The following is a 13,578-nucleotide window of genomic DNA, read 5'->3' as shown; positions in this document are numbered from 1 at the left end:
AGAAGGGGGAACCCTCTGGGGGGCTGTTTAGGGGGAGGGTTGCGTATGGGGGGCTGAGGACTAGGCATTCTGGGGGGTTGAAGGGCAATTTGGGGGGGTCTTCGATCTGCTATTATTGGGACTGAAAGTATCCCCTTGATTGCACCCCCCAGAAAGAAGGGGGAACCCTCTGGGGGGCTGTTTTGGGGGAGGGTTGTGTATGGGGGGCTGAGGACTAGGCATTCTGGGGGGTTGAAGGGTAATTGGGGGGGTCTTCGATCTGCTATTATTGGGACTGAAAGTATCCCCTTGATTGCACCCCCCCCAGGAAGAAGGGGGAACCCTCTGGGGGGCTGTTTAGGGGGAGGGTTGCATATGGGGGCTGAGGACTAGGCATTCTGGGGGGTTGAAGGGTAATTGGGGGGGTCTTCGATCTGCTATTATTGGGACTGAAAGTATCCCCTTGATTGCACCCCCCAGGAAGAAGGGGGAACCCTCTGGGGGGCTGTTTAGGGGGAGGGTTGCGTATGGGGGGCTGAGGACTAGGCATTCTGGGGGGGGTTGAAGGGTAATTTGGGGGGGTCTTCGATCTGCTATTATTGGGACTGAAAGTATCCCCTTGATTGCACCCCCCCAGGAAGAAGGGGGAACCCTCTGGGGGGCTGTTTAGGGGGAGGGTTGCATATGGGGGCTGAGGACTAGGCATTCTGGGGGGTTGAAGGGTAATTGGGGGGGTCTTCGATCTGCTATTATTGGGACTGAAAGTATCCCCTTGATTGCACCCCCCCCAGAAAGAAGGGGGAATCCTCTGTGGGGCTGTTTGGGGGGAGGGTTGCATATGGAGGGCTGAGGACTAGGCATTCTGGGGGGGTTTGAAGGGCAATTTTTTGGGGGGGGGTCTTCGATCTGCTATTATTGGGACTGAAAGTATCCCCTTGATTGCACCCCCCCAGGAAGAAGGGGGAACCCTCTGGGGGGCTGTTTAGGGGGAGGGTTGCATATGGGGGGCTGAGGACTAGGCATTCTGGGGGGGTTGAAGGGTAATTGGGGGGGTCTTTGATCTGCTATTATTGGGACTGAAAGTATCCCCTTGATTGCGCCCCCCCCAGGAAGAAGGGGGAATCCTCTGTGGGGCTGTTTGGGGGGAGGGTTGCATATGGGGGGCTGAGGACTAGGCATTCTGGGGGGGTTGAAGGGTAATTTGGGGGGGGGTCTTCGATCTGCTATTATTGGGACTGAAAGTATCCCCTTGATTGCACCCCCCCCAGGAAGAAGGGGGAACCCTCCGGGGGGCTGTTTAGGGGGAGGGTTGCATATGGGGGGCTGAGGACTAGGCATTCTGGGGGGTTGAAGGGTAATTGGGGGGGTCTTCGATCTGCTATTATTGGGACTGAAAGTATCCCCTTGATTGCACGCCCCCCAGGAAGAAGGGGGAACCCTCTGGGGGGCTGTTTAGGGGGAGGGTTGTGTATGGGGGGCTGAGGACTAGGCATTCTGGGGGGGTTGAAGGGCAATGTGGGGGGGATCTTCGATCTGCTGTTATTGGGACTGTAAGTATCCCCTTGATTGCACCCCCCCCAGGAAGAAGGGGGAACCCTCTGGGGGCTGTTTTGGGGGAGGGTTGCATATGGGGGGCTGAGGACTAGGCATTCTGGGGGGGTTGAAGGGTAATTTGGGGGGGTCTTCGATCTGCTATTATTGGGACTGAAAGTATCCCCTTGATTGCACCCCCCCCAGGAAGAAGGGGGAATCCTCTGTGGGGCTGTTTGGGGGGAGGGTTGCATATGGGGGGCTGAGGACTAGGCATTCTGGGGGGGTTGAAGGGCAATTTGGGGGGGGTCTTCGATCTGCTATTATTGGGACTGAAAGTATCCCCTTGATAGCACCCCCCCCAGGAAGAAGGGGGAACCCTCTGGGGGGCTGTTTAGGGGGAGGGTTGCGTATGGGGGGCTGAGGACTAGGCATTCTGGGGGGGTTGAAGGGCAATTTGGGGGGGGTCTTCGATCTGCTATTATTGGGACTGAAAGTATCCCCTTGATTGCACCCCCCAGAAAGAAGGGGGAACCCTCTGGGGGGCTGTTTTGGGGGAGGGTTGTGTATGGGGGGCTGAGGACTAGGCATTCTGGGGGGTTGAAGGGTAATTGGGGGGGTCTTCGATCTGCTATTATTGGGACTGAAAGTATCCCCTTGATTGCACCCCCCCAGGAAGAAGGGGGAACCCTCTGGGGGGCTGTTTAGGGGGAGGGTTGCATATGGGGGCTGAGGACTAGGCATTCTGGGGGGTTGAAGGGTAATTGGGGGGGTCTTCGATCTGCTATTATTGGGACTGAAAGTATCCCCTTGATTGCACCCCCCCAGGAAGAAGGGGGAACCCTCTGGGGGGCTGTTTAGGGGGAGGGTTGCATATGGGGGCTGAGGACTAGGCATTCTGGGGGGTTGAAGGGTAATTGGGGGGGTCTTCGATCTGCTATTATTGGGACTGAAAGTATCCCCTTGATTGCACCCCCCCAGAAAGAAGGGGGAATCCTCTGTGGGGCTGTTTGGGGGGAGGGTTGCATATGGAGGGCTGAGGACTAGGCATTCTGGGGGGGTTTGAAGGGCAATTTTTTGGGGGGGGTCTTCGATCTGCTATTATTGGGACTGAAAGTATCCCCTTGATTGCACCCCCCCAGGAAGAAGGGGGAACCCTCTGGGGGGCTGTTTAGGGGGAGGGTTGCGTATGGGGGGCTGAGGACTAGGCATTCTGGGGGGGTTGAAGGGTAATTGGGGGGGTCTTTGATCTGCTATTATTGGGACTGAAAGTATCCCCTTGATTGCACCCCCCCCCAGGAAGAAGGGGGAATCCTCTGTGGGGCTGTTTGGGGGGAGGGTTGCGTATGCGGGGCTGAGGACTAGGCATTCTGGGGGGGTTGGAGGGCAATTTGGGGGGGTCTTCGATCTGCTGTTATTGGGACTGAAAGTATCCCCTTGATTGCACCCCCCCTAGGAAGAAGTGGGAACACTCTGGGGGGCTGTTTTGGGGGAGGGTTGTATATGGGGGGCTCATGAGGACAAGGCATTCTAGGGGGAGAAGGATAGTTTGGGGGGGTCTTCGATCTGTTGTTGTTGGGGATGGGAGTATCGTTTTCATTGTGCTTCCTCAGGAGGAAGTGGGAACCCTGTGGGATAACTGTTTTTGGGGAGGGTTGCTCTGCTCACGACCTGAGTTCGATCCCGACAGGAGTCAGTTTCAGGGAGCCGGCTCAACGTTGACTCAGTCTTCCATTCTTCCGAGGTCCGTAAAACGAGTACCCAGGTTGCTGGGGGTAAAGGGAAGATGACTGGGGAAGGCACTGGCAAACCACCCCGTAAAACAAAGTCTGCCTTGGAAACGTAGGGATGTGACGTCACCCCATGGGTCAGGAATGACCCGGTGCTTGCACAGGGGACTACCTTTACTTTTTTACCTGCGTATGGGGAGGGGGCTCATGAGGACAAGGCATTCTGGGCGGGAGAAGGATAGTCTGGGGAGGGGCCGTTGCTCAGTGGTAGAGCATCTGCTTGGCATGCAAAAGGTCCCTGGTTCAATCCCCGGCATCTCCAGTTAAAGGGACTAGGCAGGTAGGTGATGGGAAAGACCTCCGCCTGAGACCCCGGAGAGCCGTTGCCAGTCTGAGTAGGCAATACTGACTTTGATGGACCAAGGGTCTGATTCAGTAGAAGGCAGCTTCACGTGTTCATGTTGAGGGGTATCTTAGATCTGTTGTTATTGGGGATGGGAGTATCTTTTTGATTGGTATCTAACCCCACGTAATCCGCCTTGAGTCTCAAGGAGAAAGGCGGACTATAAATAAATGAACACACAAAGCTGCCTTATACTGAATCAGACCCTTGGTCCATCAAAGTCAGTATTGTCTACTCCGACCCGCAGCAGCTCTCCAGGGTCTCAGGCAGGGTCTTTCACATTACCTACTTGCCTAGTCCCTTTGACTGGAGAAGCCAGGGATTGAACCTGGGACCTTCTGCATGCCAAGCAGATGCTCTACCACTGAGCCACGGCCCCTCCCCAAATGCCGGGGGGAAAATTGAGGTGGGGGGAAGGAATGGGTAGGAACCTGGACTTGTTTTCCTGGACAGAGAATGACTTGCTTTAAAACTATTAATATATTTGTTATATAAATGTAAACGTTAATGCATTTATTGCATGTTTACATTTGTTCATTTAAAGTGTTGATAAAGTAGAACTGTTTCATGTTAGAATTCTTGCATCTGAAGTTGCCTCATCCTGGGTTGTCCTTGGTCTAAGAAAAGCCAACTTTGTCTCCTCTGACTGCCAGTGGGTGTCATGTAGAGGTCTCACCTGTCACCTGCTGCCTTATCCTTTTTGCCTAGAAATTCTTGGGATTGAACAGAGGAACTTCTGCATGCAAAACAGATGCGTGTGTGGGGAGGGGCATGCTCCCATTTAGCCTCTCAAAGCCCCCCCCCTAGTTAACACAGATCTTTTGAGGAGACCTCTCCTTGCAAGATGACTGAATATTTCCATTCAGAAATATTTAAATTAGTAATGAAATAGTGAGGAAGGGCAGAAGATAATAGGATGATGAGCTAAAAGGGGGGTGAGGAAGAGACTGGTGCCCCCCAGGCCTGGAGAGAGAAAAAAAAGTCCTGTCCCTTTAACGCAGCCTTAATGGGATGCTATTTTCAAGGTAAATCCTGACTTTGATGGACCAAGGGTCTAATTCAGTATAAGGCAGCTTCATGTGTTCAAGTTAAAGGATTCCTGACGGGTCTACCTATCCTGAACCCTGTTTATAGGGGAGGGAACGTGTCCCTGTTGGGTAATTCTGCACGAACGTGTATGAATTTAGGTAACTGGATGTGCGGGATGAGGACTCCCTTCCTGGTTGCTAGTTGCCGAGTGGTTTGCAGCTTGCCGAGGACAGCTCCCTTTCGGTAGATGTGGGGGGAGCTGGGTCGGTTGTTGCCGCCGCCTGGTAGTTTTGAAATGGTGGGTTAAGAGGAAGTGTTTTAAGGGTTAACACATTTCCGCGGTGTTTATGAATTGGCCCTGCAGAGGGGGGTGCGAGAAAGAGGGAAGTGGCTAGCTCCGCAACTTATGTGGCAGTAGAGGGTAGGTGCCGAATCATCCCTCGGTCAACACTAAACAGTTTGGTGAGGAGGGGTGTCGGTGTCATTGGGGGGGGGAACCACCTCGGCGGGTTGCAATGAAAAGAGCTGCTAAGCAGGTAGTTGGCGTTTTAAGAAAACGGCTCGGCCAGCGCTATATTAAAAAAATCAGTTAATGTAAAAGATTGCGTTTGGCCCAAGGGTTGTGCCTCTTTGCGACGGCCACAGTTTGCCGGCTCAGGCAGCCTGAGATTATTCCATTCGCTCCGGCCTCATGATGTTGTAATGTCAGTGTGTCCTCGAAACCGTTCAGTCGCCCTAGAGCTGTTAAACGGAATGCCTTTGGAACAAGGTGACGTGTGGCGATCTTTTTATAACCCCTCCTTTTTTAAAAAAGAGAGAACGAGAACACCTAAAAGAGGTTGGGGACATAGTAACAAGCAAGATCAGTTAATGGCATCTGAGTATGCATCTTATCAGAGCCGCCCCATTAGTTACACCATGTTCCTGACACAGCACAAGGTGTGTTTGATGTGGCGTGCCAGCTGTGGAACGGCGCAAGTTGTAAACCAGCCGTTTATGTTGCAATTGAGTTTTGAAACCATCACCCCGGCTGGCTGAAGCCTTTCCTTCAAGAAGATCCGTAGGGCTACCCTCCTCATAAAACTTTGCTTCTCTTTGCCACAGTCTTCCGAGTGTCAAGTGCTTTGATCAACCCTGGCGTTTACGGAAGGAGAAGATGAAAGATATCGATCTAGGAAAAGAGTACGTTATACCCAGTCCCGGGTATAGAAATGTGAGGGAACGGAACAGCCTGGAGCAACCCGAAGACCAAGATGGGCTGAAGTGCTGGCAGGAGAAGCGGAAGGTCAGGAGCTGTGCGTCCCCCTCCCCCCCCCTCTGGTCTCCCCACCCCCCAAAATCCTGTCTCAGGCTCTTACGGCGGCTTACTGAATTACATAATGCCGTCGCTTTCATTTCGTTTTGTCAACTTAGTCATCAAGCTTTACTGTAATAATGGCTGTTGTAATCTACTTAATGCTTGCGCATGGCATGGATGAAGGAAAACTTTCTGAGAGAGGACAAGTTCCCATAAGTGCTGTAGCTATTCCGTGCTGCTCGCCAGAAATAAACCTACGGCCAGAGCACACATTTCTGTGTTCTGTATCATGGGGATTAGTGCATGTTTTCTGAGGAAGGACGTAACCGGGTGTTTTATACAATTCTCTATCCTTGTCAAGGTAGGGCTGCTAAGCAGTCATAGAGTTGGAAGGGACCGCCAGGGTCATCTAGTCCAATCCCATGCACAATGCAGGAAATTCACAACTACCTCCCCCCTCCACACCCCCAGTGACCCCTACTCCATGCCCAGAAGATGGCCAAAGTGCCCTCCCTCTCATGATCTGCCTAAGGTCACAGAATCAGCATTGCTGACAGATCAGCATTACTGACATAGAGTTGGAAGGGGCCATAGAGGCCATCTAGTGCAACCCCCTGCTCAATGCAGGATCAGCTTAGAGCAGGGGTGTCAAACAGAAGGCCCGGGGACCGGATCTGGCCCCTTGGGAGCTCTTATCCGGCCCGCGAGCCACCCCCCTACTCTCAACCTGGGGTGGTGAGGTATGGCCCGGTCATCTCTAATGGACGAGGTAATCTCTAATGGAGGGGTCAGAGCGGCTCACAAGGGAATAATATCCATTTAGTCGATAAAACCATTAAAACAACATTTAAAATAGCCCTGTAAAATTATATAAACCAAATATCCTAAAATTACTCAAGGCGCTTCTAAGTGTAAAATAAATTACAACTAGGAGATGGAACTAAATACTGCAGCAGTGAGAGTCAGGGAGGCCAGCAATCATGTATAGGAAACCATAGCTGGCCTCAGCTATAAGCCTGGTGGAATAGCTCTGTTTTACCGGCCCTGCAGAACTCTTTGAGATCCCACAGGACCCTGATCTCACTAGAGAGGCTATTCCACAGGGCCAAAGATGCCCTGGCCCTGGTCGAGGCCAGCCAGACATTCCTCGGGCAGGGGACTGCCAAAAGATTGATATTAGTTGAACGAGTAAGCCTCAAGAGAGGATGTTCTGTGCCACCACATAAAATGCCCTGCCTCTTGTCACCACCCCACACACTCATGCATAGCTCCAAGGAACAACCGAGACAGACCGGGGACAAACGTGTGTGAAAGCACACATGCATCAATGACCAAAGAGTTTCTGGGGCTCGCTATGGCAAATCCCATTCCTCTGAGCCTGGTACCCCACAGCACCTCCTGGTCTCTGGTGAAGCCCCACCCGCTGCTGCTTCCTCCTCTTTTATACTCTTCAGCCTGTTCGGTGCAGCCTCCCATGATGGGCAGCTCCTGGCAGCCATCCTAAGTCATATGGCTTGGGGCTGAGGGCCCCCCGCACCTGGAGTTCTTAACTCTTATTGGTGGTGGAAAGGGCCATCAAGTCACAGCTGATTTACGACAACCCCATAAGGTTTTCAAGGCAAGAGACTTAACAGAGGTGGTTTGCTGTTGCCTGCCTCTGTGTAGTGACCCTGGACTTCTTTGGTGGTCTCCAGGTTTGATTCCCTACTCCTCCATATGAGTGATGGATGCCAATCTGGTGAACCAGGTTAGTTTCCCCATTCCTACACATGAAGCCAGCTGGGTTACCTTGGGCTAGTCACAGCCCCCTTAGAGCGGTCTCAGCCTCACCTACCCCACAAGGTGTCTGTGGTGGGGAGGGGGAGGTGATTGTAAGCAGGTTTGTTTCTTAAGTAGTAGAGAAAGTCGGCATATAAAAAACCAACTCTTCTCTCTCTCTTCAATCCAAGTACTAACCAGGGCTGACCCTGCTTAGCTTTCGAGATCTGATGAGATCAGGCTAGCCGGGGCTGTCTAGGACAGGGGAAAGTCCTGTTGCAGCCAACTAATTCCAACCTTGTAGGGTTTTCAGGTCAAGAGACCAACAGAGGTGATTTGCCATTGCCTGCCTCTTCATAGCCAGCCTGGACTTCCTTGGTGGTCTCCCATCCAAATATTAGCCAGGGCCGACACTGCTTAGGTTCCAAGATCTGACAAGATAGGGCTAGCCTGGGCCATCCAGAACAAGGCTCACCCTTATTAGGAGTACGTAATCCTGCAGCCACTTAATGGTTATGGAACCAGTTGCCAATATGCTTGAAACCAGAATCAGGTCACCTGACCACACTGTTCTCTGACCCTCCTCCCATGTTGTCACTACAGAACACATGAAGCTGCTTTATACTGAATCAGACCCTGGGTCCATCAAAGTCAGTGTTGTCTACTCAGACCGGCAGCGGCTCCCCAGGGTCTCAGGCAGAGGTCTTTCACATCACCTTTAACTGGAGATGCCGGGGATTGAACCTGGGACCTTCTGCATGCCAAGCAGAGGCTCTACCACTGAGCCACAGCCCCTCCCCAGAAGCTTATTGGTGTTTTTGTTTTGTTCATTTGTTTTTTAGCCAGTGTTGGATTTCCGGCGGTGGTCAGTGACTCAGCAAAATGTGACTATAATTGTTTGGGGACGCTGGAGCTGCCTGACTGCTGCATTCACATGCAAGGAGCAATACAGATAGGCGTGGTAGTCAGGAGCCATTGGCCCACAGGGCAAAATCCATGGCCCAATAGTAGCACTTCATTTTTCCCGTTACTGGTACAGCAGCAGTGCTATTTTGGCAGACAGGCTATTTTGTTTCTGCAAGTTCCCAGGATTTGAGCCACAGCTACAGCCCTGGCCTGGTGTCAGTTCCGATTGGCGTGCACTCTAGCTTGCGCTTACGCAATGTTGTGTTAGCTTCAGCTGGCTAGAAGAGGTTGTTTGTCTGTGAAGCATGTAATCAGCACAAGTGTGGTGAATATTATATGAACACATGAAGCTGCCTTATACTGAATCAGACCCTAGGTCCATCAAAGTCAGTATTGTCTACACAGACTGGCAGCGGCTCTCCAGGGTCTCAGGCAGGGGTCTTTCACATCACCTACCTGCCTAGTCCCTTTAACTGGAGATACCGGGGATTGAACCTGGGACCTTCTGCATACCAAGCAGATGCTCTACTACTGAGCCATAGCCCCTCTGCTGTTTTGAGGGTTCCCCCCCCTTTTGTAATGGAGGATTCCTGTTGAGTAACTGTGGACCATAGGGGTGCAGTTGTAAATATAGAAGAAGAGTATAAAGAGTTTGAAGCAGTAGGAATGAGGCTGGGATGTGGAAAATGACATTTTTAAGAGTGTTATTGCCGCCATTTTTTTCTAAATGCTTTGGTCCCAAAACTTTTTGGTATGGCAACCTACAAATCCAAAGTTACCGGTATTGTGACACCTGGCATTCAAATTGAAGCCAATCCTAGAAAAGCTATTTCTTTTCCTAATGTATGTTTTGTTTCATACACTCATGGTGCTGCTTAAAGACAGTCAGTCTGTTGTATTGGTAAGAGTGAGACCCCAGCTCAGCTGTGGACTCTCTGGGTAACTTTGCACAAGGCAGTTCCCTTCCGTCTCTGTGTAATAGAAACAGTGTCAGGGAGTTGATGGATGGGAGCAGCCGGCTCTTAGTTTTAAGTCAAATCGTGACCTGTGACTAGTTTTGCCGTATCTCTGGTGTCTCGGTTCCTATGGAAGTGTTCTGAAACCTGGACTAACATGAACAATAATGGTAATGAACTAAACGGGAATGTTTAGGGTGGAATTCCCTGCCCGCAGGATGTGGTGATGGCTGCCAACTTGGAAGGCTTTAAGAGGGGAGTGGACATGTTCATGGAGGAGAGGGCTATTCATGGCTACTATTCAAAATGGATACTAGTCATGACGCATACCTATTATCTCCAGGATCTGAGGAGAATGCCTATTATATTAGGTGCAGTGGAACACAGGCAGGATAACGCTGCTGCAGTCGTCTCGCTAGTGAGCTTCCTCGAGACACCTGGTTGGCCAACTATGAGAACGGACTGCGTGGCTTGATGGGCCTTGGACTTATCCAGCATGGCTTTTCTTATGTTCTTATGTTAGTGTACGAACTTGTGACTTCCGTTGTTTATGGGGAAAAGGTTGAGCAATCCCCACACATCCAGCACTGATTCATCTGTTCGTCTGCTCTGTTTTTTCTTTCACCCATTTTCAGTGTCTTCTGCGTGGCATCCCTGCAAGTGCTGGACAGTGGTAGTCATGCAAGACTGCGCATTGTGCCATCATTACCTTCAGCTTGGAGTGATGGAAGGTGTCACGTCTGATACTCTCAGCGGAACGGATAAACCTGGAAATGAGTGCATTAGAATTTAAATTCCTCTGTGTGGGTTTTACAGGAAGCATAAATGAGCAGGAACGAGCAGGTATCTGGCTTCTGGTTGGCAGGTGCTTCCTGAGAAATCCACCATGGATTTTTCATCTGCCATGTGTTTTCCTGTATATCTGCTTAGTGGTGAAATAAAGTTACTCCAACAGTTAATATTGCTAAGTGGGAAGGGTTTTGCTTCGTATGCTGGTATTTTTCGCCACTGCTGCAATTTTATTTCTGGCCTTTCCCCCCAATGGGGAACCCAAGGCCGCTCCTATTATTCTATCTTCCATTTTATCCTCACAATTCCTCTACGTTAGGCTGAGAGTTTGTGGCTGGCCCAAAGCCACCCATTCGAACCTGGGTCTCCCAGATCTTAGTCCGATACTCTTAAGCGTTACGCCATGCTGGCTGTCAAGTAGACAGGTAAACCTGTCTTCTTACCCTTCAGCAACAATTCTGCTTGCTTGGTGTCTCCTGGGGATTAGATGTAAAGTAAGGCTCAATTCTTAGTGCTTCAAATTCAGTGTTTCTTGAAATCAAACCTCAGATATTTTTGGGAATGTGGATTCAAAAGTTCATTATTCTTATTGTGTTTCTGGGGGATAAACACATACTTCAGTTAGAAGAAGAAGAGTTGGTTTTTATATTCTGACTTTCTCTGCCACTTAAGGGAGACTCAAACTGGCTTACAATCACCTTCCCTTCCCGTCCCCACAACAGACACACTGGGAAGTAGGTGGGGCTGAGAGAGCTGTGACATGCCCAAGGTCACCCAGCTGGCTTCATGTGTAGGAGTGGGGAAACCAATCCAGTTCACCAGATTAGCCTCTGCTGCTCATGTGGAGGAGTGGGGAATCAAACCCGGATCTCTGATCAGAGTCCACCGCTCTTAACCACTACACCACTCTGGCTGTCAGTTAACTAGGCAGGTGCTCTTGCTGCTGTGTAGGAACCTGTGCTTCAATGAAGCAGAAGTCAGATCTCCATGCCATGGTATTTAGGGGTTCTTTGTAGGGAAGGTGGTCCATTAATTTATTCCACTCCCTTTTAAAGCCATGTAAGTCAGCGACCCACCCCCTTGCCTTCTGACAGCGAATTATGTAAGTAAATTGTGCATGGAGGCCTGGTCTATCAATGACTGCTGGTCATGTTGGATATCGACTCCCTCCAGTACCAGACACGGTGTGCCTCTTCATATCAGTTGCTGGGTAGTATGTGTGGGAGGATGCTGTTGCAGTCATCCTGTTTGTGGGCTTCCTGGAGGCATCTGGTTGGCCACTGTGTGAACAGCATTCTGAACTTGATGAGCCTTTGGTTTGATCCAACATGGGTCTAGTTATGTTCCTTAACAGCTCCCGAGGGGTGTAGAGTTAATGAGTATACAGGTTGACTATTCCTTATCCAAAATGCTTGGGACCAGAAGTGTTTCAGATTTTGGATTTTTTCGGATTTTGGAATATTTGCATATACATAATGAGATACCTTGGGGATGGGACCCAAGTCTAAACACAAAATTAGTTTGTTTTATATACATCGCCAAAAGGTAATTTTATGCAATATTTTAAATTTGTGCATTAAACAAAGTTTGTGTACATTGAACCACATGAGGTCAGGGTGTGGAATTTTCCACTTGTGGCGTCATGTCAGCACTCAAAGTTTCAAATTTTGGAGCATTTCGTATTAGGGATGCTCAACCTGTAAAGTGAGGACAGGCAATAAGAAGAGGATTAGGTTGTGGCTTCACCTGTAGAAAAGCATAAGCTAGAAGTGGCCAGTCAGTCCAGGATGCTGTGTCACTGTAGCGGTAATACTTTTTGAGCAGCTTCTGAAATGCGTATCCCCCCCATAATCCCATGAGGTTTGGTTATTACTAAGGCAGATGTTTTAAGCAGGTTGATATTAAGATGCTTGGCTTTCGGATGCATCTGCTTTTTTAAAGCCTCCGTTGCAATCCTATTTCTAAATAATTAAAAAGGAGAAGGAGGAGAGTTGGCTTTTATATGCCGACTTTGTCTACCACTTAAGGGAGACTCAAACCGGCTTACAATCACCTTCCCTTCCACTCCCTACAGCAGACACGCTGTGAGGTAGGTGAGGCTGAGAGAGCTCTAAGAGAGCTGCAACTAGCCCAATGTCACCCAGCTGACTTCATGTGCAGGAGTGGGGAAACAAATCCAGTTCAACAGATTAGTCGCTGCCACTCATGTGGAGGAGTGGGGAATTGAACCCGGTTCTCCAGATCAGAGTCCACCGCTCCAAACCACAACTCTTAACCACGGTGGTAAAGCAATCAGATCTGCTTGTTATCCTAGCAAATAGCCTCATAAGAAGCCCCGTCCCGGGCCCATCGTGAGCTGCCCTGCATAACACTGAAGATCCTTAAATTTTACAATGTTTCTGGCGCTCTTGCTGATTTCGGTTGCATCCCTTTTAAGCGCACAGGCTGCAAAGAACTTACTGCCAAATCCTGTTTGTTGAAACCTCATAGCAACGAAGAGGGAAAAATCAGACTGTGTTCCAAACTGTGCCTAATGGACCCTAAACATCCGAGTTAAGCTTTCCTGCATGGAGCCAGGAAAGAAAGCAGACCCTAAAATAAGGAGGGAGATAAAGTAGCCTGTAAAACTTTCAAAAAGTACAAGTCAAACAAGTCACAGTTTATTAGATGTGAAGTTTGTAGCCGAACAAGAAGGGACATACCGTATTTTTCCATGTATAAGATTACCTTTTTTCTTAAAAATTTAGCCCCAAAATTAGGGGGGTAGTCTTATACACAGAAGGTGGCTGTTGCCGCCTCTTTCCCCACTCACTCTCTTTCCCTGCCCGTCAGCTATTGGGCGGGGAAAAAGAGCGAGCGGCCAAAGAGTCCTATTGCCCTGGCTGGCCAGCATCCAGTGTTCAAACCGGTCGGGTGGGCTGCGACCGGTTTGAACTCTGGACTCTGGTGGCCAGGGCACAGGACACTTTGGCCGCTCACTCTCTTTTCCCGCCCAACAGGTGGCAGGCGGGAAGAGAGAGAGAGAGCCTATAAGACGACCCCTATTTTTTCTTAATGTTAGGTTAAAAAAATAGGGGTCGTCTTATACATGGGGGCGTCTTATAGACGGAAAAATACTGTATTCACATTTGTGGAAATCTTACCCTTCTTTTTGGCCGTCAAGTCATTTCTGATTTATGGAGACCCCTGGTGGGGTTTTCG

At 50.0% G+C, this 13,578-nt stretch overlaps 1 protein-coding gene across 2 annotated transcripts in view; it reads left to right on the top strand.

Moving 5' to 3' along the window:
• The first annotated feature begins 5,770 nt into the window (after positions 1-5,770).
• ABCC5 (ATP binding cassette subfamily C member 5) overlaps positions 5,771-13,578 on the top strand; it is a 59,693-nt gene continuing 51,885 nt past the window's right edge. For both annotated transcript variants that reach the window (XM_056849423.1, XM_056849422.1), the window contains exon 1: positions 5,771-5,956. In XM_056849423.1, coding sequence (XP_056705401.1) covers positions 5,828-5,956 — 129 coding nt within the window. In that variant the 5' untranslated portion in view covers positions 5,771-5,827. The remainder of the gene's footprint in view (positions 5,957-13,578) is intronic.

The sequence above is a fragment of the Euleptes europaea genome, chromosome 5 (genome assembly GCF_029931775.1).
Source record: "Euleptes europaea isolate rEulEur1 chromosome 5, rEulEur1.hap1, whole genome shotgun sequence".
NCBI lineage: Eukaryota > Metazoa > Chordata > Lepidosauria > Squamata > Sphaerodactylidae > Euleptes > Euleptes europaea.
The sequence above is the reverse complement of the archived record's forward strand: the minus strand, read 5'-3'. Positions and strand labels throughout refer to the sequence as shown.